The sequence below is a fragment of the Micropterus dolomieu genome, linkage group LG07 (genome assembly GCF_021292245.1).
Source record: "Micropterus dolomieu isolate WLL.071019.BEF.003 ecotype Adirondacks linkage group LG07, ASM2129224v1, whole genome shotgun sequence".
NCBI lineage: Eukaryota > Metazoa > Chordata > Actinopteri > Centrarchiformes > Centrarchidae > Micropterus > Micropterus dolomieu.
This window is the reverse complement of record NC_060156.1, coordinates 14486892-14510366: the sequence shown is the minus strand read 5'-3', so window position 1 is coordinate 14510366 and position 23475 is coordinate 14486892. Positions and strand designations below refer to the sequence as shown.

General features: G+C 41.1%; 3 protein-coding genes across 6 annotated transcripts; all 3 read right to left on the bottom strand.

The window, feature by feature from the left end:
* Positions 1-529: 529 nt before the first annotated feature.
* On the bottom strand, positions 530-10248 carry LOC123974136 (INO80 complex subunit D-like). 3 transcript variants are annotated; one of them, XM_046054580.1, is made up of 10 exons: positions 10105-10248; positions 7662-7908; positions 6744-7555; positions 6479-6572; positions 6172-6396; positions 5748-5857; positions 5424-5557; positions 4462-4685; positions 4190-4347; positions 530-4091 (listed from the first exon to the last, which is right to left on the bottom strand). In XM_046054580.1, the coding sequence occupies exons 1-10, from the start codon at positions 10127-10129 to the stop codon at positions 3061-3063; spliced, it is 3060 nt and encodes a 1019-aa protein (XP_045910536.1). In that variant the 5' UTR covers positions 10130-10248; the 3' UTR covers positions 530-3060. The 3 variants fall into 3 exon arrangements, with proteins under 3 accessions (XP_045910536.1, XP_045910537.1, XP_045910538.1); XM_046054581.1 differs by lacking the exon at positions 10105-10248 and adding an exon at positions 9626-10019; XM_046054582.1 differs by lacking the exon at positions 10105-10248 and adding an exon at positions 8872-9174.
* Positions 10249-10349: 101 nt separating this feature from the next.
* On the bottom strand, positions 10350-18519 carry LOC123974137 (NADH-ubiquinone oxidoreductase 75 kDa subunit, mitochondrial-like). 2 transcript variants are annotated; one of them, XM_046054585.1, is made up of 19 exons: positions 18281-18519; positions 17576-17655; positions 17129-17229; positions 16919-17026; positions 16695-16771; positions 15587-15668; positions 15361-15491; positions 15097-15282; positions 14872-15006; positions 14660-14774; positions 14424-14569; positions 14210-14338; positions 13966-14095; positions 13712-13872; positions 13462-13616; positions 12850-13025; positions 12630-12764; positions 12414-12486; positions 10350-10902 (listed from the first exon to the last, which is right to left on the bottom strand). In XM_046054585.1, exons 2-19 carry the CDS (start codon positions 17652-17654, stop codon positions 10811-10813), a joined length of 2211 nt encoding a protein of 736 aa, XP_045910541.1. In that variant the 5' UTR covers position 17655; positions 18281-18519; the 3' UTR covers positions 10350-10810. The 2 variants fall into 2 exon arrangements, with proteins under 2 accessions (XP_045910541.1, XP_045910540.1); XM_046054584.1 differs by lacking the exon at positions 18281-18519 and adding an exon at positions 18173-18239.
* An 889-nt stretch (positions 18520-19408) lies between these two features.
* cmklr2 (chemerin chemokine-like receptor 2) lies at positions 19409-22330 on the bottom strand. Its single transcript, XM_046054616.1, has 3 exons — positions 22137-22330; positions 20994-21108; positions 19409-20906 (listed from the first exon to the last, which is right to left on the bottom strand). Exon 3 carries the CDS (start codon positions 20869-20871, stop codon positions 19792-19794), a length of 1080 nt encoding a protein of 359 aa, XP_045910572.1. The 5' UTR covers positions 20872-20906; positions 20994-21108; positions 22137-22330; the 3' UTR covers positions 19409-19791.
* Positions 22331-23475: the final 1145 nt, after the last annotated feature.

The window sequence follows — 23475 nt, the reverse complement described above, 5'->3', positions numbered from 1 at the left end:
TTCCAGATTTTTAAAAAAATAATGGTAAAATTAAGGTTAAAATTCAATTAGAAATCAAGTGTCCAGGACTTACTTATCTGCATGCTCAAGTTTTAAATTTTCATCTTAAATTTGTGATGTCAAATCTGATTCACCAGTCAGATTTGAGCACCTTGATTTTTACGATCAAATGCACTAGACCTTGTGGAGAGATATTTTGTCAACTTAAAATCAGGTTTTGGAAATTGTGCAACTTATCCCAATGGGAATTAAAACTACATAAATTCAGAATAAAGTTTTTTAAATAAAATACTTAAATGCTATAAATTCAACAAATCGTAGTTTCACATATTGATATATATGCTTATAAATACAATTCTTGCTGCCTGTCTTTGCTCCTATTCTCATTTTGCTGTGAACACCTGAAGCACTGAGCTAACTGGCAACAATTTAGCTGAAAATCCATTTCCATGTGCGTGGAACACTTCACCATGTGTTTAGTGGAAATTATTGACTGGTAAAAAAAAAAAAATAAACAACAACTAGCAAATACCTCACAGCAAGTTTTATTTATACATCCAAAAACAAAAGATCAAATTTCTCACACTATATACAGATATTACATACAGTGTTTGTACACATATTACATAATTTGTACACAAGAAAAATATACATAAAAATGTAAACCTTTGTATACAAAAAATACCTTAGACAAATTAAACAAGGACCAATAACAAAAGGTGACTAGATTAGCTCATCCTATCTTTAAAAACAGTAATACAGTACATTCAATGAGTATAGGAATTTGTCAGCCATCTCTGAATTCAAGCAGTTAAATGTGCCTACAGTACGAGCCCTGTTAATTTTGTTCTACGTGGTATTGGGAAAATAAACTGGTGCAGTGACTAATCTCATGCTATGTGCATACAGCAGTAATGCCTTGCAAACATTTCCATCCAACCTGATTTTTATTTTTTTGTTTTTACTTTTCGGGGCCCTGTGTTTCTGACTATTGGTGGAAAGACTGCAGTCGCTGAGAAGCCCAGTCTTCTCTGGTGGAGCTACGGGTTTACACTTCATAATGTGTTTTCTCTTTGGAAGGGAGAGACAGAACTGGGCCTTCTCACAGCTGGAAACGGGGGTCTGGTACAGGCTCATAGCTGGTAATGATGGCAGCTGTTCATTTAATGAGTGTCCAAGCAAAAAGACAGACACGGGACACGTGAAACACCACCGGCTTCATCCACTCCAGTGCAAATGCATGTTGAAAAACAACATACTGTACGTTGATCTGTTTTTTTCCTCCACAAAATGAAATTAAATGGCAATGCATATATTCCTATGTTTCATACCACCAATCAAGCCAGTGACCATAATCTAATATGGATATTATAATGCTCTCACACACAATGTTGCTGCCCCGTGTAATTTCTGACTTCTTCCTGGAGTTTAATAGCTATCAAAACTACTCTCCATCAGAATATTATTAAAAGCAAAATGACAACATACACAGCATACCAACATTGATCCCTCCAACTTCAATAGAGAATTTACAACCATTTTGATAGCCATTAAAAACATGACTCATTCACAGGAGAGACAGGTTCCACGGAATACATTGCAAATAACAATTTCAGTCCATTGCTACTCAATAATTCACCAACAAACCTGCTACTCTATATACCTAATACTCAACAATGTCTGACAATCTGTCAATGTCTAATATATCTATCAAAAGTCATGGTTGTACTGCTGTATGAGTCATTGATAGGGGAGGGCCTCTCATTTTGTAAAATTAGAATTAGACACCTTGTTTGCATCATTTAGCTTTAAAATCACTTTAGAGTTATACAGACTTTACCTCAGATGTGCTCAACACACCAATTTACACCATTTAAATCACTACATATGTCTTCTCTGGGTAGTCCGGCCTTTGACGTCTTACAGTGGGTTTCCTTTGAGTCCTGAAACTGCCTTTAATGGGACACGAAAGTCACTAATGTCCATTGTGTATGTGGAGCAGCGAGCACCTTTGAGAGTAGACACTTAAAGTCCCTGGATTACGCCATCATCACCCCTACTATTAACGCTGAAACTCATTTATTAGCCTGTTGTTATAATCCACTCAGTACGACCCGAGAGAAAAAGTTAGGCTGACCTGATCGCTGGTCACTCGTTCTGAGTGAAACAGTAAAATAAAAACTTTACAACAGTTATAGAGGCCAAAATATATTCCTGATCCAGCATGGATTCAGCAAGTGAAGCTACATGTAATGAGACCAATAAAATACCTTACAATGCTAGAGTTATGTTAATGTGTTTATTGCTTTAAGAAACTATATTTACCTTCAAGTGTCTACTAGGCCACTCAGAGTCCCACAACCAATGGCAAGGTCAGATTTTGACATCTGAGCAAACCAATAAATGAGCATAGCAACATATACAGTATACACAATATAAAAACAGCTGTTTAAAAGTATTTTGGTAAATTCATTTGACTGAAATCTGACTCTATAGTATGATAACAGTTAAATAGCTTGAAACATAATGGGTCACAAATATCACAACCTGTACTCATTTTTCAGAGGGGGACAGAAGCAGTGTGTGAAACAGGTGGAAAAATAAAAATGCAAAATGTACTTCTGAGCAAGGCAGGGTCCAGTTGATCATTTAAAGACAGGACTTTATCTGGCAAAGCAAACAAAGCGACCACTGATTGAGGCGTCTACGTCAATGAATTCTGAGCACTGTGACACATAACCTCTGCTTAAGGTCCTTCTGCCAGTTTCACCCGTTTATTTCATCACCAGATCTGACTGTAACCCCCTGCTGACGAAAACCACAAGGCATCAGACAGGTGGACTCACACTGACTTAAAATCCCAGAGACCTTCTGGAACGAAAATAGAAAATATTGAGGAAAATCAGAGGGTTGTGAAAATTCATTATCAAATAGTGCACTATTACCACATTGCACACATGTAGCGGATGAAGAGGGATGGTCAATCACAAGCCGGTTGACTGGATTAAAGGTGACTGTGAGTCCACAGACCATGATGCACTAGCTGCAGACCGCCTACTGTCATTTACTTTGCGCGAAGGGTGGTGTGGCGCTATTGGCACTTGCAGCGGTGGCACTAACTATGGAAAAGCCAGCGGGGGGCGCTGTGGAGCTGTGGCTGGGCTGCACGTCTTTTGGGATGCCACTGTGGGAGGCCAACTGATGGCCAAAGGCCGCGCTGAACTGAGGGAGCTGTTGCTTGGGCTGTGTGGAGGTCAGAAGTTCGTGTGAAGAGGATGGGAGGGAGGACGAGGGGGCGGGGGGAGTCGTTAAACCTGTCAAGCCACTCTGGGGCATCGCTGAGAGCGCAGCCATGGGCTGCAGCGTCACAGAGTGGGTGGTGGCCGGGGGAGTGGACAGGGAGGTGGATATAAGATGACTTTCTGATCCTATGAGACTGCCAAACTGCGTGGGGTCCGTGAGGGGAAGAGGGAGGTTGTTCCATGATGAGCGCGGGGGTCCTGGTACCCCGCTGAGAGAGACTTCCAGCAGCAGAGGGGTGTCTGTCTGGAAGGAGCTAGCATGGGGAGAAGATATGTGGTCACTGTATGGGGAAGGTACGTGCTCACTGCTGTAGTGGCTGCCTTGGGGAGACGATGTGGGTGCGTCCGACTTGGCGAGGACATGGGATGTGTGTGTCCGGGAAAACGTTCGCTCTGTTATGGAGGTCTGAGTGAGCAGGGAGGGGGTGGAGGGGGCTACTGTAGAAGAAGATGAGGTCAGGTTGGAGCACGACGTCGGGGCCTGATTAGCGGGCTGAGATGGCGGTGAGGGAGGGAAGTGACCCCCAGTGGAGTGCAGTAGATTGTCCTCCAGCTCGAGGCCGGTGAAGTTCTCAGTAGGGATGCGGCTGTTGAGGAGGTCCCCCATTCCCCCTGGCTGGACCGGACCAGGGAACACAGTCATTGTTCGGTGGTCCACTCCTTCAGAGGGGGCCAGGTCTCCCATGGAGGTCAGGCACACCAAAGAGTCTGGATAGGACCCCATAGCCTGTAGTGCACGCACCAGCTCCTCAGCCTCCTCTGTGGTGGGCAATAACTCCCCATTCTTACCTACATATACAAACACATATACAATATTTATCATTATAAAACCACAGACCAGGAGGACTTTATTAGTATACATGTGAAAGAATGAGCTGGGTGACAACCTTCAAACAAGTCAAAGTCCGGCAGGTCATCAGGTAGTCGGGGTAACACGTCGGAGAAATCCTCCTGGTTTAGCTCAAGGTCATTTGGAATGTCTGCCATTTCATTGGCGATATCATCAGGAAGTTCCTCTGTACTCAGGTCTGGAGTTGAAGGGCTCCTGCCACACAGACGAGATGAAAATGCATAGAGAAGAAATGCATAATTTTACTGTAGTGAAGGAGGTGTGAATGACACTGGATCTCTGAATCTTTATAATTTAACAGTGATTCACCTGATGCGGGCCTGTGAGGGCATTGCTAGGCTTGTAGAAGGCATTCCCAGGTTCCCCTGTGGCAACGCTGGAGGGATGGGTTTCTGAGGCCTCCGCGGCCCTCTCCTCCTCTTCTTCTTGTGTTTTTTGGTGAGCGCCGGTGGTTTGGTCTTTTTACGTGGCTTACGCTGTTGCTGCTGCTGGTGCTGCACTCGACGGTTACCATCCCCTCGCAGGAAGTTATCCTGTGTGAAATGTACAGAGGAGCACTGAGTCATCACAACAATGGCCTATATGACAGCAAACAGAGCAGTCACAATCAATCAAAGTTAAACATTTTGGGAAATGCATTTTGACAAGACTGATATCACTCTCATGTCTACTTGCCGGCTAACTTAGCTTAGCACAAGGTGAGGAAAACAAGGGGAAACAGCTAGCCTGGCTCTGTTCAAAGGTATTAAAATCCACCTGCCGGCACCTGTAAAGCTCACTGATTAACACCTGGTTTGTTCATCCTTAAATATATACAGATGGGTGACAAATTAAAAATGTGTCTTAGTATGGAGTCAGGCCACCATGAGACAAGTTTGTCTTTTTTCTTTAGTCTTATGGAGATGGTGGTGGAGAGCATTTTATTAAACATTGGTGTTCAACTGGATTGAGATCTGCAAAGGCTGTAGCATTTTATTCACATAATTTACATACTTTAATTAAAATGACTATTTCTTGGTTGGGGCCACTAGCTTCTTCGCTGGTTGCTGGGCAACTGGACACAAGCCTTGTTAATTAGTGAGATTTAGAGGTGCTACCAACAGCTAGTCTGGCTCTGTTCTTTTCTTGTTTTCAGGCTTTCTGAAAAGCTAAGTTAGCACAAATTAACGTACAGACATGGAAGTGGTATCAATCTTCTCATCTAACTCTTGGTCAAAAAAAAAAAGCACATTTCACAAAATGTTTACCTTTTCTTTAAATACTGAACTCACCATTTTTTTGGCATGCTCTTCGCAGAGTGGTGTCTGGTGTGTGATATCAAACACAGGGATGGAGCACTGCTGACCATCTGCAAATTTGGCTGTGCAACTAGCAAAGAGCTGCTGGGAACGATTCAACAGAATGTCTACAGAGAACAATGAAGGAAATAACATAATACACTAGACAGAGTGTGATTAGAGTACTCACTCACAAAGAGATATTGCACATAACAGTATGTTATATAAATTGTTAAAACCCTATTCTCAATTAGAAAACATAATAACAGCCATTCTTCTGCACCAGCTGTACAATCAGTAATGTAGTGGAAAGGATACGCTGAAAGCAGTGTCGAGTGAATGGCAGGGCCCTGTTGTTGCAGGCCTGGCCTTTTGTGCTGCCAGTGCAGGTCCCCGGATCTGCGTTCTGCTGCCTTGCTGAAGCCACACTGTAGAGACATACGGGACTAAGCAAACAGCAACAATGCTCCACTTGCTATGTTTTGTACATTTCAAATGAGGAGATGAAGACTAAGATTAAAAGACCTACAAGCAGCACACTTTGCTGGTTGCGCTGACATAAAACACTGGATCAAACTCCTTTTTTGGAAATGACATATATTGAATTTCTCATTTACAGGTGGGTTGTGTGTTTGATTTAACCATGCTAGCACCTACTAACATGTGGAAGTTTGATCTTACTGTGTTCATATTAGTCCTGAAAGACAAACAAAATTGACTAATAAAATATCTGTGTAAATACCTTGAGGAGCTTCGAGAGGCACCACGAAACTCCTGGATCAGTTGGCCAGCACAGTCGGGGCTGTTACTGGCAGCATGCAGCAAGGCTTTGCGGAAGGCATAGCGGTATCTCTTCTGGCGGATACTCGCCCTCTCTTCCCTGCACATGTGCTTATATTTCTCCTGTAGGTACGAGCAAAGCCTAAGTAGCCGTGTTCTCCGTGAGGAACCGCTGCTGTCTTCCAACCTAATTGGAAAACAATTAATAGCATGATGAGAAGTGTCAGGTTCAAATCTGTACTGTGGGGTTAAGTGTTAAAGATACCAACCCATTCTGTGGTCTCCAAGAGCTATGGAAAGGAACAAATGTCTCTGCCTCCTCTTCATCGTCATCATCAGCACTGTCTTCTGACCAGTCCAATCCTGGAAGAGAACTCGTTAGAGCAGCTCGTCTATCTCAGCGGGGTCAAGTCTCAATTGCAACACTATATCTTAAGTATCTTGCACAGTGCTTAAACACTGCACATTAATTTATAAGTAAGGAAAAACAAACTGAGTGTGAGAACTGTTGATAAATGCATTTAAATTAAGCACCTAGATGAGGAAAGAGGTCTCCATGCTCCCGGTGTCTCTTGGCACAGAGCTGCACCAGATGTTGCAACCTGGCCAGGCAGCTGGCAGAAGGTGAGAAGGCAGATGGACGCATGACAACCACATGCCGCTGATTGCTACTGCCACTGTCCTTGCAACTGACAGCCAAGTGAGTAGCTGTGAAAGGCATTTTCCTGCTGAGTGATGCCCCAGAAGGTTGCACTGGACTGGGTGCTGCATTAGCGGGCATCCCTGGAGGCAGAAAGTTGACCGTCTGAGGTGGTGATGGATTGCATAATAAACCCTGCTGCTGTCCTGGGAAGATGAAGGAAGTCACGCTGGAGTGCTGGGGCGGCTGAAGAAGACCTGACTGGTGCCGTGGGAGATGAGTGTTAAGTGGCGAGGAGGGGTGGACACGGGCGACGGGGGAGGGAGTAAAGTGCTCAGGAGGTGGCTGGAAGAGGTCCGTGTCATGGCAGAGTTTCTGGTTGAGCACCAGGCGACTCTGTAGTTTCTTCTTGATGGCGTTGCCCTTCCGAGGAGTACCCACCTCCTCCCCATCTGTGTCATCCTCATAAAAGGCAAAAGGGTCCAGGAGTTCCCCATCAGGGAGGGGTAACAGGCGTGTACATGGGGGGGATGGCGGTAGTTCATCTAGACCATTGGGGGCTTTCAGAGCTAAAGAGGGCACAGTTATGTTGAGAGCCACTGACTCCAGGTGAGCCCGTGAGCGCATGTCCTCCAAAGCATCATGTTTCTTTTTCCGTTCCTTCTTGGGGATAAAGCCCAGAACCTGCAGGTGGCTGTTACAATATCTGGAAAACAAGAACACATTCTCAGCATACTATGCACATCTGTAACATAATGTTTTCTGCACAGCATAGTGAATAGCATGGCACACGTGCACACAAACATACACACCTGCGGTCTTCAGACTTGGGGATGGGGTTGGTACATCGCTGGCTGTTGTACTTGGCCACATATTCACATTGCTTGAAGGGGGCCGTCTTATCCTCCAGAACGTGCCGGATACAGAAAGCATAGCCATTTAGTCGCCGCTGCTTGCAAAGCTTTGGGCTGTATGAGCACAACGGCTTATTGTCCACCTCTGAGAAGTGTATGTGTTTGCCTTCATACATCACGTGACTCTTGTTCTTGACAACATCAGCTGATGGGATAAAGTCAAGGAAAACCAGGAATTACTTCACTAACACTGAGGAGGTGATGTGGAGAACAGTGCATGCACATGCAGGGTTGAACTGCAGGTTGTAGTCACCTCTACAACAGGTGACTGTATAACCTTAGCTACTATAGGTATTTAATGAGAATAAATATTTAGGAAGCCAACATACTTATGCAATAAAGTGTATATTTATTTGCACCAAATAGTTTTGAGAAATGAAATGACTTGCGAATTAAATTACATTAAATTACCAAGACTTCACTGATTTCATTCCTTATTGCTTGTTCATTAAACTACTATATGCGTATATGCTGTGAATAATATTGTTCTAAAACATTGATCAGAGAACATTTTTGTCTAGACAAACTTTGCCTCTGAATATTGGCTACTTTCTTGCCCTCTAATTTTCAGCGTTAAAATCTCTCATTGAGAAACGTGTGGTAAACTGAGAATATGTAATTTCATACAACCATCCATTCAATTATCATCCAGACTAGCACTTAAAAGGATAATATGACGGCGGTAAAACAGTATATTGCATGACAGCAGTCTGCATGACAAAGTTGAAAGCTACAGACACTTGCTACAGTTTAGGCGCTCAACTAAACCCATCAAAACGTCGCCTTTCTCAACATAACAAAAAACACGCACACTGCGTTTTAAAAAGGTAACGCTTCATAATATCCAGGCATACAAACAGGACGCTGCAGGTATATCACAATACACTGTATCGCCAATTGAAGCGTTAGCTGCCCAGCTTCAGCAGTAGCTTAGCTGCTACATTTTATTTTGTGTTTTCAAGGTGGTTCTGAGAGGGCTACGGTTCTGACAGATGAGTTACATGTTGGACACGTACGGACAGGTTGGCTAAGTGTAATTTATCTCAGCCTGGGACAACTTCAGGTAGTCAGACACGGACAACCGAATAGGCAGAAAACGGTGACTAACGTTAGCTACCGTAACTCCCAGTCAAGTCCGGGGAGCTAGACTACCAGCATTAGCTTCGAGCAGATGTGAAACTGTACACTATGAAAATGTAAACGTATCTACGTGTAATATAGACCCGTGCCCTAGCCCATAAGACAACTTTATCCATTTTAGGGAAGAAAAACATATTAACACAAACCAAACGCGAAAAGTCAAATTTGCTAGTTAACTAGCTAACAAGCTAGCAAAGCTAAAAACACAAATTAGTAGGCGGTAGCAAACCAGGAAACGGAAACATAAGCATACGGCAACACTATAAAAGGTATATTTACAGTTACGTTTTATTTAGAAAAATGCTAGCGTAATCGTAAATGCCCGCCATTATTCATCGGCCCCAGTTGTGAGATTTTAGTGTATTTAAACATGATACATTTACGGCCATATACTTTCAAACAAAGGGTGTACATACGAGGCTTAAGGCCTGCCCCCGAAGGCCTTCGTATTAATCGATGTGAATTATAGTCAGTATCATTACATAATGTGACATTAGCAGTCTTCAGGACCTAAAACTGTTAAGATTGCATAACTCCCCACACATACGTAAGACACGGAGTGATTTGGTCAGATCACAAGTCAAAGAATAAATGAGTCATTAATAAGAGGCCTTTTAGCTTCGGTAGCACATCGGCCTCTAGTTGAACGCCAGGCCGATTGAAGCCTGTGAAAAGCGGTACACTCTGAAGTCGACACCGAGGCTGTATACGATTTCGCTTACCTTGAATTGGTATGGGCTGTATAAGGTATTCGCTCCAGATAGACGGCCGAAATGTCTATTAGAATCAGCTAGGCTATTTGTGCATCGATATTCGAGATAGGATTGTAACGGCGATCTTCATCGAGCTCGGTATATCTTGAAATAAGGATGCATGTAAATATAGGCTATCCACAGCAAATTACAAGCAGTAGGTAGGCTGCTGAGGATTTTTGTTGGATCCACAGCACACTCCTAACAGCACCACTACAGGCACTGCGGGGACATGACAACAATCCGCTCAACAACAACAACCTCTCCTACCATATTGGAAATTCAACTTTGTTAAAAGCCCCTATTACAGTGTACAAGTGTCATGTTAATCTCTTTATGAAAGAAATAACAGTCCTTGTGAAGGACGTTTGCATGTTTCACATTTAAATCAACTGAGTTGAGTCACACTGACTAAGAGGTAGAGCAAAGTGTTGCAGTGTAAAATCCACCTGGACCACGGCTATCGTCTTCCATATGAATGGGTTACCAGCCCTGCTGCCACACTGTTGCACCCGGCTGTTCACTGATGATGGAACACGTGCCAAGCAGATACAGGAGCTGGAAAAGTTGACTCGGCATCACACCAAAACAGGACAGTACCATGCATGGCACCAGCATATTTGTTTTTATACTTTTAACATTTCTTAAATATGAGCACAAACTTAAATAGGGGGTTTGCAAAGATTCATTAGGCTTGCCACAGAAAACTAGTTTATTAAATATCACACAAAAAGCTACACTTGTAATACTATAAACTTCACATACCTTTAGGAAAATATAATCTTTTGATGTTGGTAATTTTACAGGAAGACAACATACTAGAGTTACCCTTGAAGGATAAGTATTTTAAACCCTTTGGTCACACCTACCTACTAAAATGTGAATGTCCTACCGGGTGAAAACAAACTGTCAGTGTGCATCTCTGGAGATTTAAACCTATAAGCTTACATCTTCACTGTGCAAGTAGTACATACACATATTTATGCAGGTTAGTAAAGTATGTTAGTTTCATAATGTGTATAGACGATAAAGCATCCACTATAGTAAAATATATACTATAGTGCAAATAAATACTTTTGTAGGGCTGTGCAAATAGCAGAATTGTGCGTATCTTTTTTTTTTTTTTTCAGGGTTTGGATGGCTATCCATAGCACTTTAGCATATGGCTGGCTCGTCCACAGCTTGTGCTCCCTCAGTGACAGCTTTCACACACTTCGCCATCGTCTGCGAGGCTCTGCTTATCGGATCTGTGGGCAGAGATTGAAAGAAGATTTAAAATCTGCACACCTACCAAGACCAAACATCAACATAATAATGAGTTTAACTAGAAATCAATGGGTCTTATGATGCCATGAATTTCAAAAGAAAAAATCTTACTAATTTAATGCTTAAGTTGCATAAAGATATGCATTTAACACAGTATATTGTAAGTGAAATGATGATGAGTGTAAAACCAACAAACAGATAACATGATAATATTTGGGACAGTGTGCTACTTAATTTTTGTTTTGCAGACTTGAAATGAATGAACTAAATATATAATTAAAAGAAGACCGTGAAAAAAAAACAGCTTTAAACTAACAGACATTTTGATCATCTCAAATCATCACCTCAAATTCATAGTAGTGCTACAAATGAACTTATTTTATATTTTGCTGTAACACATACTGCGATTAAAAATTCTAATGTTAGAAAATTAACCTTTGTAGAACCTCTGCAGAAGACCTTCACGTTTGTAAAGCAGATGTTCAGGAGGAGGATCAAAAGCAGTGAGGCAAGGAAAATGAATGTAATGTATGAGAGAAATTAGATACCGGCAGCTACTAAATGTTGTATCATTGTTAGGTATATTGGAATTTTTCCTAGACATGACAACAATAATTTGATCATAAATTATTACAGAAACACATTATCACTAATTATTTGGCTTGACATTTGCTGATCACATATTATGCTCCAGATGAGACAAACTCGTGATTTTAATGGCACCTTGATCGTGTTGAAAATTTACTTTGCTTACTACTTAGTTGTAGTGCTAGGGAATAGTAAAATTCTCAGTATGATTCTGTTCTCTCCAAACAATACAATTATCATTAGCTGTCAAAATATCCATGTCATTCAGAAATAATGGCAATAAAATCTGGATCTAACTAAATATGGTATCACAGTAGCTGCATTTAATTGGATAATTTTATTAAGAGCTCGATTATAGTATAGATGACTAATTGTTAAAGGCCTTTAATTTAAAACCAGTGGTTGTAAACCTTAACCATTAACAATGTCCATGACAAATTAATATATTTGTCACATAAGCACACCCAATTACTTTAGCCTTCTAAACAACTGCACAAGTAACAAAACACTTTCTTAAACAGGAAGCACAGCGGTAAACACTCCTACGTCGCTATAAATATTTACTGAGCTCTGAGAGCTGGATTAGGAAAGAAACCTTCCTCTGATGACTGACATGTAAACACAACACCTTACATTATTCAGCAATAATGTAACATTTTTGTGGGAATTGTCGTTTCAATTGATTTCATTTGGAAAGAAAAAAAATGCTCATGTAACAGCAGTCAATAAGAGCACACTGCACATTATCTTCAGATGTAAAAGCTATAATATGTGGCTTTAGTATTACTAAATTAGCATAAAATAAACATGAATACTGAAATTAAGGAAGTGATACAACCCTACTGTGTTCCCTGGAGGATTTTGAAATGAAAATAACATTAAGACTGGGTTACCAGTGACCCACCTGTCATATAGAAGTCTTTCACAGTGAGCTGTGCAGGGACTAAAGGTTCAGTGAGGACAGCCTGGTTCACTGCCTGAAAGAGATAAGACAGATATCATCATTGAGAGCAGTGAAGCAAACTAAGATAAACCAACTGAAACTAGCATTAAAATCAAGCTTAATTAGAGTCTCCTCTGTAATCAACCAAACACATGCTGGAGGAAGATAACAGCTGACCTTTGACAGTTCATTAGCCTGCTTAAAGTAGTTGGCCTCCTCAACGTCGTCATATCGCACCAGATTCGGGGAAACCTCTGCCAGTCTATCACGCACTTCATCAAGTGTGTCATACGGCAAAGTCACTCCAGCAAGCTTATAGGGGGATGTAAAAATACACAGCATTTAGCCGTATTTCTAATCATTTATTAAGACATGATTCTCTTTTATTGTACTTCACCTCAGATATGGCTCTAATGATCTTCCAGTCCTCCCTAGCCATGCCTGGAGCAGTCACAGCCACTTTGGTCTGCTGAGCACGGCCCTCTGTGTTCACATAGGTGCTACATTTCTCAGTATATGCAGCTCCAGGAAGTATGATATCAGCCATTGGTGCACCGACATCGCCATGATGACCTGGGCAGTGGCACAGAGCATTGAAATGGAGCAAGAAAGGGTTTAATGCTCCTTGACAAGGATTGTACAAGTCTCTACTGGATGGATGAACACAATTTTACAAAAGATATTTCCTCCTTCGATATTTCGATTATGGTTATTGATGATTGAAAGCACTTTGTTCCAAAATCTCTGTTAGTTGTTAAACTGGGTTTAGACATGTGACTGTTGCCACCATTTTCATACTCCTCAATGAAATAGGTTACTTTACTCCTCGTTTTCCTTTGTCACCTTCCTGTACATGCAAATATATATATATATATATATATATATATATATATATATATATATATATTATATAGTTACAAGTCAGAAATTACACGGCCTCTCTCAGATGCCATGCATACATTAATGTAAATGAAAGAGCTTCTGCAGCTGTACAGTAAAAACAGCTGACCTTGATAAATTATGAAGCTATCCTTAGGGAGGTCTTGACGAGTAATGCAGCCGGCATCAGCTCCTAGTAGGAACAGAACTTTGGGTGGATTCTTTCTGATAGCCTCCACTCCTGGCTTGTATCCAAGATCAAGTGCAGCCACTTGACTGGCAACCCTGAAGACACAGACAAAACAGCACACATATTACAGTAATTCCTCTTGAACACTGTCCTGTTCCCGAAATCCCCTATAATTTTCCAAGACTATGACCTGTGAAGCACATTGAGAACCTTCCAGGTTTCCTCCACCCCACTGCTGACGCGAGCATTCTGAGCAATGGTTGACACAGCAGCCATTATAGCAGCCCCATCCTCTCTCTGCAGGCAACCGCTTCCAACCACAACAACAGGATGCTTCGCTTTAGCCAAGAGCTGCAAGAGGCGATAAAAGATACAAACTGAGGAAGAGACATTCAAGTTGACTGATAACGTTCCCTCTATTACTGAGAGTGCTCCGAGTGTTACCTGGGAGAATGGGTGAGTTCCTGACGCGATTTTCTGAAGAACGTCGGCAGACTCCCCAAGATGTTCGTATGTGTAACTTAGGTCCACCTCCTTTCCTAAAAGAGCCACTTGCAACTCATTGTGAAGCCAGCTGAATGAGAGACAACAAAATCATAATAAAGAATTTTTTTTTAACATAACCGAGATTTCCAAGTTCAACGTTGTTCAACAACCAGAGATACTGTATTTCCAGCATTTAACTGACCTTTTTCTGATTCGTGCATTGAACAGAGGAGCCTCATAACGTGGGTTTGTGCCGACCAGAAGCAGAAGGTCAGCTTCTTCAATTCCAGCGATTCCAGTGTTTAGAAGATAGTTTGAACGCAGATCACATCTGAAGAAGCCAAGGTAAAGACAGAATCAGCACTAGTTCGACTGGCTGTTTCCCATCATCAGTTTTACTCTTTCTATGGTCTTACCCAGCTCCAGCCATTGGGAACACCTCCTCAGTGCACAGGTTGTCACTATTCAAACGATTCAGCATGTCTTTCAAGGAAATGAGAGCCTCTGCATCCACCAAGCCTCCGACGACGGCAGCAACATCGTTTCCTTCAACTCCTTGCAACTGTCAAATAATACAGATGCTATGGACAGGGCATAGGACAGCGTACTACATACACTGTTACAGATGGTTATCTCATCATAAATTACATACTGCTCCAGCAGCTCGAGTCAGCACATCTTCCCAAGATGTGGGAACCAACTGCCCAGACTCATTTTTCACCATGGGCTGAGTAAGCCTCTGTCGCTTGAGTCCATCATACGCAAACCTGTCGGGATGGGAGCAAGGAGAAGTTCAGGTCAGCAATGGTGATGACATCATACGCAAATCTGTCTGAAGTAAACTTTGTGTGATAAGAGAATAACCTGGTTTTGTCTGAGATCCACTCCTCATTAATATCCTCATTAAGACGAGGCAGGATTCTCATCACCTCACCCCCACGAGTGGTCACCACAATGTTACTACCCACCGCATCCAGAACATCAATGGATTCTGTCTTCCTGCAGAAAAAAAAAAAGAGAGTACACATGTGTAAAAACTAACCTTTCGCCCAAAAAAGTTAATCAAAATGTAGAGCACAAAGCAAGAACCTGGTCTCCCAAGGGCGAGCAGTGAATGCATATGGTTTAGAGGTCAGGGCCCCCACTGGGCATATATCAATAACATTGCCAGATAACTCCGACATGAACATCTTCTCCACATAGGTTCCAATCTGCAGATCATTGCCTCTGCCAGTGGTACCCAAGTCCTCCACACCTGCAATCTCACTGGCAAAGCTGTAGGAGCAAAGAAAAGTACTTATTTTCATATTCTAAATTTACACAACTCATTCTAGATATCAAAGTGTAACTCACCGCACACAGCGAGTGCACTGGATACAGCGAGTCATAATGGTTTTGATGAGCGGGCCAATGTTCTTGTCTTCCACAGCTCTTTTGCCCTCTGTGAAGCGGCTCCTGTCACTGCCAAACTGCATGGACTGATCCTTTAAACAACATGGTATTCATTCTTATAAGTCAATCTCACATTAAATTAAATTCTACACACACTCAAGTGAAAACGGGAGGTGATTATCTTTACCTGTAGATCACATTCTCCCCCCTGATCACAGATTGGACAATCTAATGGATGGTTAGCCAGTAGGAACTCCATCACACCCTCTCTGTGTAAAATTAAACAACAGTTTTAAATAAAATAATTTCAGGTGACTATGATACAAGGTAATGTTAACATTGTTTTTTGGTTTGGGAGAGATGTGGGTTAAAAATGCAAGCAGGTATAATTACTGAGGAATTTTAAAGGTTCAGTGTGTAATATTTAGGAGGAGAAATGCAATATAATGTACATAACAATGTTTTCAGTGGTGTATAAAGACCTTACATAGTGAACTGTTATGCTTTTATTACCTTAGAATGAGCCATTTCTATCTACATACACCGCGGGTCCTCTTACATGGACGTTGCGTTGTTGCGCCGCCATGTTTCTACAGTAGCCCAAACAAACAAACAGCGCTATAGAGTGCGTTTCGTCACTACATTGAATACATACGAAGAAGAACAATAAGTAATGTTAGTAGTAGTAGTCTACTGATTTATTAGAAGTAAGAAAATAAGTTAAATTTGAACAAATGGAGGCCCACACATATTTCTTAGCATAAGAGCCGACAAAGCGTGTCGGCCATCGTTTCTTATCCTGTGCGCCTGGAAAAGGAGGGGTGAGCGCTGACTGATGGTGCATTCAAGTGGTGTCAGAATGGTTTTTTTGCTCCTTAAATCTTTATTGCAAAAAGAGAAATAAAGTGTACATGGGACATAAAGAAGTATACAGAACTGTGATTTGTGCAAAATCACGTATTACATTTACATATTTTGCAAACATGTAATTTGTAAAATGGTTATGACAGTTAGTTTGCTGTCCATGTAGAGTGAATTTATGTTAATCCAACACATCTTTGTAGTAGAGTCCATACTGATTCCACATTCCGACGTAAAAGCACATGAACACACACTGAAGTCAGAAAACGACTCGGAAAATGGGACCATCCGAGGAGCGTGTGAATGCACCGTGAACTGCTGGTTGAAATTCGCAACCCTAACCACCTGACGCCACCAAAACTTACACACTGAACCTTTAACTGTACAAAACAAATATATAATGTCAGAGAACAACAAATCCATCCTGGTCCTACCTGGCTTTTCTTGTTTTGTCAGAGTTGGTTAAAATGTTCCAGCCCTTCATGACTGGCATCGCACAAGCTGCCACTGGCTACAAGATGAATGAAACCGATAACTGATTATTTTTTTAAGTAGGCGCACAACCCTGTGTCTGTCATACATGGCAAAGAGATACCGAAAGACCGGCTTGGCTACCAAAATAGAAAAATAAAATACACACATATACCCTAAAACATACCTTAGGAACTTTCTCTATCTCCACAAGACACATGCGACAGTTTCCAGCAACTGACAGGCGCTCATGGTAGCAGAAGCGAGGAATCTGAATTCCTACCTTCTCACATGTCTGGGACAAAAGTGAGCCACAGTGTTAAATCTAGTATTAGGGCTAAAGATGTCAGAAAATGAGAAATGTTATGTTTATGTATGCATGAATTTAGCCTGTTACCTGCAACACAGTGGTTCCTGGCTCCACCATGACAGACTGCCCATCCACAAACACCTCCAGGAGGTTGTTGGCAGCTGCAGTTGCTGTAGCTGCTGTGCGAGCTTCAAGCACAAACAGAAATCATTCCTTTATTTTTAATCCCAGGACTTTTAATGAAGATAATGTATTATCATTTATATAACATTGTATGGTGAATTACTGTTACTGCAAAGTAATACTAAATCACTGCCACTGACTACTCCTGGCTAAATTGAGCCAGCAGCAGCCTGGCACCAAATAGCTGGCAAGTCTTTAATCCTGCCAATAATCCATCAGTGGGACAAAGTGACAAATGGTTCTGCTGCTTGCACACAACAAACAAAATGGGTGCTGCAGAAATACAAGACACACGCTGTACATAAGGAAGACATGATCAATCAATTAGCTGATGAAGAGGCATATTGTTACCATTGTTAGTCGCAACTGCACCTCCTTTGGAAATAGCTGCTGGGAAGAGACTCCGGCTGACAACATGCAAACGCAACATACTGCAAGAGAGGCAACATCATGTGTAAGGTCTAGCTCTTCTGGTTGACACATAATTTCAACTGTCGGCGAGGCTTTAACATATTTTAAGCCGGTGCGTGATTTTAAACTTGGAGAACCGCAAACTCCAGGTGACCACCAAAACAAAAACAGAAGTAACGTTAGCTGGTTAGCGGGGGCTGAGCAGCCAATTTATGCTGCGACGTTGTTTAAACAAAACATGTCAGAGTGCAAAACTCCACAGGTATAAATAAATACGTCACGTTTGACACCCCCGCTAGCTAACTGTAGGTAACGTAACGTTATAAACATGTGCCAACCAAACGTGAATGTCAGCAAACATTTATATAATTTATCGTTAGCTGTGTGTGTTAGCTCGAGGCTTTGATATGTTTTAACGTCACGCGTGAAGCAGAATTTTCACAATTGTAACGTTAAATCTAAACCCACAAATTTAGCATAATTACCATGCTACAAACAAGCTAACACGTAATGTCAATTCCAGCCGGATAATTTTACCAGTTTAAAGGAGACATGTCTTACGTCCCTTGGGCAGTTGTGTCCGCACTATAAAATGTCTGCATAGTTAATAATATTTCCTCAACACTACGATGACCAGTTACTTGCCTTGCCAGTGTTCGTCCTCACGAGACTGCCTGCGACTCGGATTGCGCACTGTCTTGTTATTGTGCTGCGTCACGGATTAAGTAATCCTGTACACCATAATCCAAAAAGAGGACGGCTACTTTTCTGTAAATACTGACTTATCTAATCGTAGAGGCATGCAACACTAGCCATAACAGTGATGTAAACTATCTCCTTAAGCAGATACTCCTCTCATCTACACATCTATCTTGTGACAGGCTGTGGTGATATGGCACAGTGGCAGTAACAGCAGTGTTTCAGCCTTTAAAAGAGCACATCATTCAAAAGATGGAGGGTCACAGGTCCACTGGAGTTGTCCATAAAGTGCCATGAGGGCATGCTGCAGTCCTGAATTCAAAATTGTACTACAGTAAAAAGTACAAACGTATTATTATTAAATATATATATATAAAGAAAAAGTACTCATACAGAATGACTCATATCAGAATTTTTTTATTGTAATTATTGTTGGATTAATATTTGCTGGTAAACGTGGAGATAAAGGTGGTTTTTACTACTGCAAGGTATATATGATGGGAATTTCACCAAGCGATCAGTAAAGTCTTAACCTATTATAATCCATAATAATTTATTTGGTGATTATATTTTGTATATTTAATATATCTGCAAAGTAACTAGTTACTCAAGTTATTAAATACATTTAGTGGAGTAAAAAGCTTCCTCTGAACTGCAGTAGGAGTAGTAGTATAGTATAGTAGTATAAAGTAGCATAAAATGGAAATACTCCTGTAAAGTACAAGTACCTCAAAAGATTGCTTAACCCTCCTGTGGATAGGAGGAAATGCAGTGAATCTGGTGCTTGTGCATAATTGTATGTTGCAGTCCCAATGCTATTTCTATGTCCATGTCAAACAAATAAACTTAACTTGAGTAAATGTAAGTTATTTCTACCACTGGAAAGTCACACTCCTGACATAATCCTTACAAGTCAGGAATAAATAACAGGAAACGGCGGAATTTGTAAACAGACACTCAGGAAGTGGAATTATATTCACATCTGGATTTACGCCAGGCTAGTGTATACTTACTAGCCCTTTGTAAATTCCCCTGGAAATCTAATGTGTGTGTACATAAAACAAAGTACAGTACTTCAGAAGAAGACATTTATTAACATATAGGCTATTTACTTGGAATATATTAGAATAAAACTAATACAACTCTCAACTTGTAAAAAAATAATACAATACATTAATAGGCGACTAGCAGCCATTATAAAACTATAAAAATATGAACCAAAGATGTCATGCTTCAAGAGTACAACAATAAAAAAAATTAAGTAAATACATATAGATACATTTGATATAAGGCTGCAACTAACAATTACTTTCATTACTGAGTAATCTGTCCATGTTTTCCTAGTTCTATAAAATGAAAGAAAATACTGTAAAACATAATCCTCCACATTGACGCTAAACTAATAGCCAGTCTTAACCTCGTGTTTTTCAACTACTACAGTCTGAGGATGGTTGTTATCACAGAGTTGATGACGCGACAGGCACCTCTGGGACACTGTCCTGGTGAACTCCTGGCACAGACTCCACCTCAGTGGCAGAGATTGACTGGCTGAGCTCTCTCAGGGATCTCTTAGTTATGTCCAGGCATGCACGCTTCAGGATATGACGCACGTTTTTGCTCAGGAGCATATAAAGCATGGGGTTAATGCAGCTGTTAAAAAAGCCTAAGCTGGTGGCGAGAGGAAAGCCAGCTTTCAGTATGTTGTGAAGGTGTAATGAGGAATGTATGAACAACTCCATCAAGCTAAAAGTATGAAAAGGTGCCCAGCATAAAAAGAAGGCTAGAATTACTGCAGAGACTGTTTTGGAGAACCCAGACAGCCGGACTGCCCCCCCAGATTGATTCACTTTGATTGTCAGAAGTATGCCCGTCACACATATAGCAGTAAAAGGCAAAAGGAAGCCCACGGTGGTACGAATGGCCACTATTATAATGTGTCTCATGGCTGCAGTATGCCCGTCCTGTGCGTGGAAGTTGTTAAAGCACACCACCTTGTCATGTAAGTGCATGATGTCACGAAAAATCAGCACAGGACAGCTCAGGGCGGCAGCTAGCACCCATATCCAGCCACATACAAACCAGGCTCTCTCTACACTGCGATACCTCTGAGACCAGTTGAGGTGAACCAGAGAAACATATCTGTCCACACTGAGCACTGTGAGAAAGAGCACACTGGCATACATGTTCATCACAGACACAAATGAGTTAATCTTACACATGGCCACACCAAAGTCCCAGTGGAAGTCCCGTAGTATGTAATCAATGTAGAAGGGTAGAAAAAGCACAAAGACAAAGTCTGCAATGGCTAGATTGAGCAACCAAACACTGTTGACAGTCTTTTTGCTTTTAAACGCTGTCACCCATATAACCGTTCCATTTCCAATCAGACCAAGCACAAAAGAAATAATATAGATGACCACTGAGATAATGTGTGTAGTTTCAGTCTGCCTGCGATCTACTTTAAGTTCCTCCAAGTCGCCGTACTCCATGTAGTATTCATAGGTGTAGTTTCCATAGTCCTCACTGGAGTCACCCATTGTTGCCAATGATGTAACCTCAGTGGTGAAGTTATCTGTGGGACGGAAAGCTCATGACAAGATGCATTCCTTTAAGATGATCCGTAACCACGTTATAATCAGCCTGTAACACATGTTCTCACCTCACGTGTGATTGTGCTGGGGTGTTTTCCAGAAGGATCCAGTTGCTGCCCTGTCCCTCTTTCCGATCATTCAATTCCTGCGTTCAAGTTAGCACTGGGTGTGTCCTGAGTTACCCTGGAACATAGTGTCAACATCCATTTCAACAGTGTGGACAGTGAGATGCCCCACAGATGAGGCAGAAAGAGCCCTCTTAGCATGATTCATTTTGTTTGTTCTGTAAGTAAACACAGAAGAACTGGAAAATACTTTATTGTTACACAATTTATACACAAATAGGAACAATTTTAATCTCTGTATGATAAAAAAGCAATTGTGTATTTCATTGTTAATCTTGTCCAAGGTTATCACCTACCAAGCACCTGGGTAAAAGGTTCTTTTCACATATCACCAGTGTTTGTATCATCACAAGGACAGAATGGGGCCTATAGTCACAAAACCTTTACTCAAGCAGATTAAAAACAAATTTACCGCGATGTTGTGGTCTTACATGAGTCACACTCGTGTTTTTATTGCACATTACAAATGCATTCATTTATAGCCTGTAAGTAAACAATATAATGAAAAGAAGGTCTTAAACTACCAAAGCATTATAAACATTTGTTAAAAATACTACCATCATTGAAGAGCATGAACAAAACACTGCAATATTTAAGTATTAGAAAGCTAATGTAGATAGGCCTATTAATATCACAGTAAACAACAGTGAAACTTCTTTTTATACAATGTCAAGCCAATAAATAGAACAACAATAACAATAGGACTGGCACCTAAATCTCAAAGAGAAAAAGGCACATTTACTGGACAGACTACCATTGGACCGGACAATAAATAATAATAATATAATTATAATAATGATAAAAAGACTAGAAACTAAATGGACAAAACGCTGAAAGCACAATCAGTGTAATCAACAAATTAAAAATAAGTAGAACCTATCCTGTAAAAATAAGAACTAGGCTACATCTAGGCCTACTTAAAAACAATAAAGACATTGTCGTTTATACAAATAATCTATCTTACTTATCTAATAAGAAGTTACAGTTAATAGAAGCCTACATTTAGCGCCACATACAAACTATTGGCAAACCATTAGTATAAACATGAAGTTCTTTTTACTTTGAGGGAAAAAGTGCATCGCTCACCATAAAGAAGATAAAAACTCCGTCAGCTCCAGGGTGAGAGAGACTGCTAACGTAGCCTTTTAGCTCCGTTTTTGCTGGGCCTTGTACGTGACTTCCCATTTGCCTGCAAACCTCTTTCTGCTGCATGTGTTGTCCATCTAAACTACACTTAATCTTGCTACAGAGGAGTCGGGACGTGCCGTGGGCGCGCCCGGCTGACGCGTCAAACATGGACCACAGAATGAAGAAAAGTTATTGGTCACCCGCACGGAATGAAGAATGCTTTCATTCAGAGGAGCTGCGGCTGCTTTTCATAACAGCAGGGTAAAAGCCCCCGGCGCACGCTTTCCCCCCTCGGCGAATAAACAGAAAGGTTTTTGAATGTTGCAGATTTTTTTGTTGACACACTAGATTTTTTCCTAAAAAGCGCATTATGCTTCAGTCTGTGGGTAGGGCTAACCAAGGGCTGTCATCCGACTTCTGCTTCTGCATTTGTTTTCCTTTTACAAGGCGTAAAACCCCTTTGTTTAGCACCTTGTACATTTGTACTCATTTATTTTTGGCCAGGCTTCACTTCACAGGTTTTACTTTGCTAAAACAACTTTGTAAATCCTATATAGGCTACATGGATATGTATAATATGGAGAGTTAACCTATCTTGTATGAGAAAATGCATTATCCTACACTTCCCATAATGCAATGTAGGCTACTAGCCTTTCCTTTATTAGACCCTGTCCACCTGGTAAATTTGCCATGACTTCAAAAATGTCATACCCCAGTTTGTAACACTTTATGTTAAAAATGAACAAGTTAGAAGTATAACTCCCAAACTCAGACTCCACTAAAAGTAAAGCCCCTGCTGCAGAGGTGTCTAATATGAATGTAATGAGTGGTTCATGCATGAAATACAGCTGTGTTTTCTGCCTAAATCGTAAATGTCTACATCACAGTCTACATCAGGGAAAGTGTGAAAATGAATGCCATCCTGATGACACTGCCAAGGAGCAGTATACTGTAGGCTGTCTGAGGTGGATAACTAGACCTCCTATAAGACTATGATCAATAGGTCAAAATTGGCCTGATGTACTATATAGCTTTTTTAATGGAAGACAATTTGATATGTCACAGTAGGAAATACACAGGTGTGAATAATTAAAATAATGATGGCTGAAATCCATTTAGCTGCTACAGTGTTGTCCTGCTGTTGTGCTTGCTGGCTCACTGTCACACTAGTCATGACCATCGTTAACGTTATTACAAACACCTGTGCTTTTTTTCCCGCTATGACAAGTCAAAATGTCTGCTGAGAAAAAAGGCCTATTGACAAATCGATATACTTCCCAAATATTCACAGTGAGTA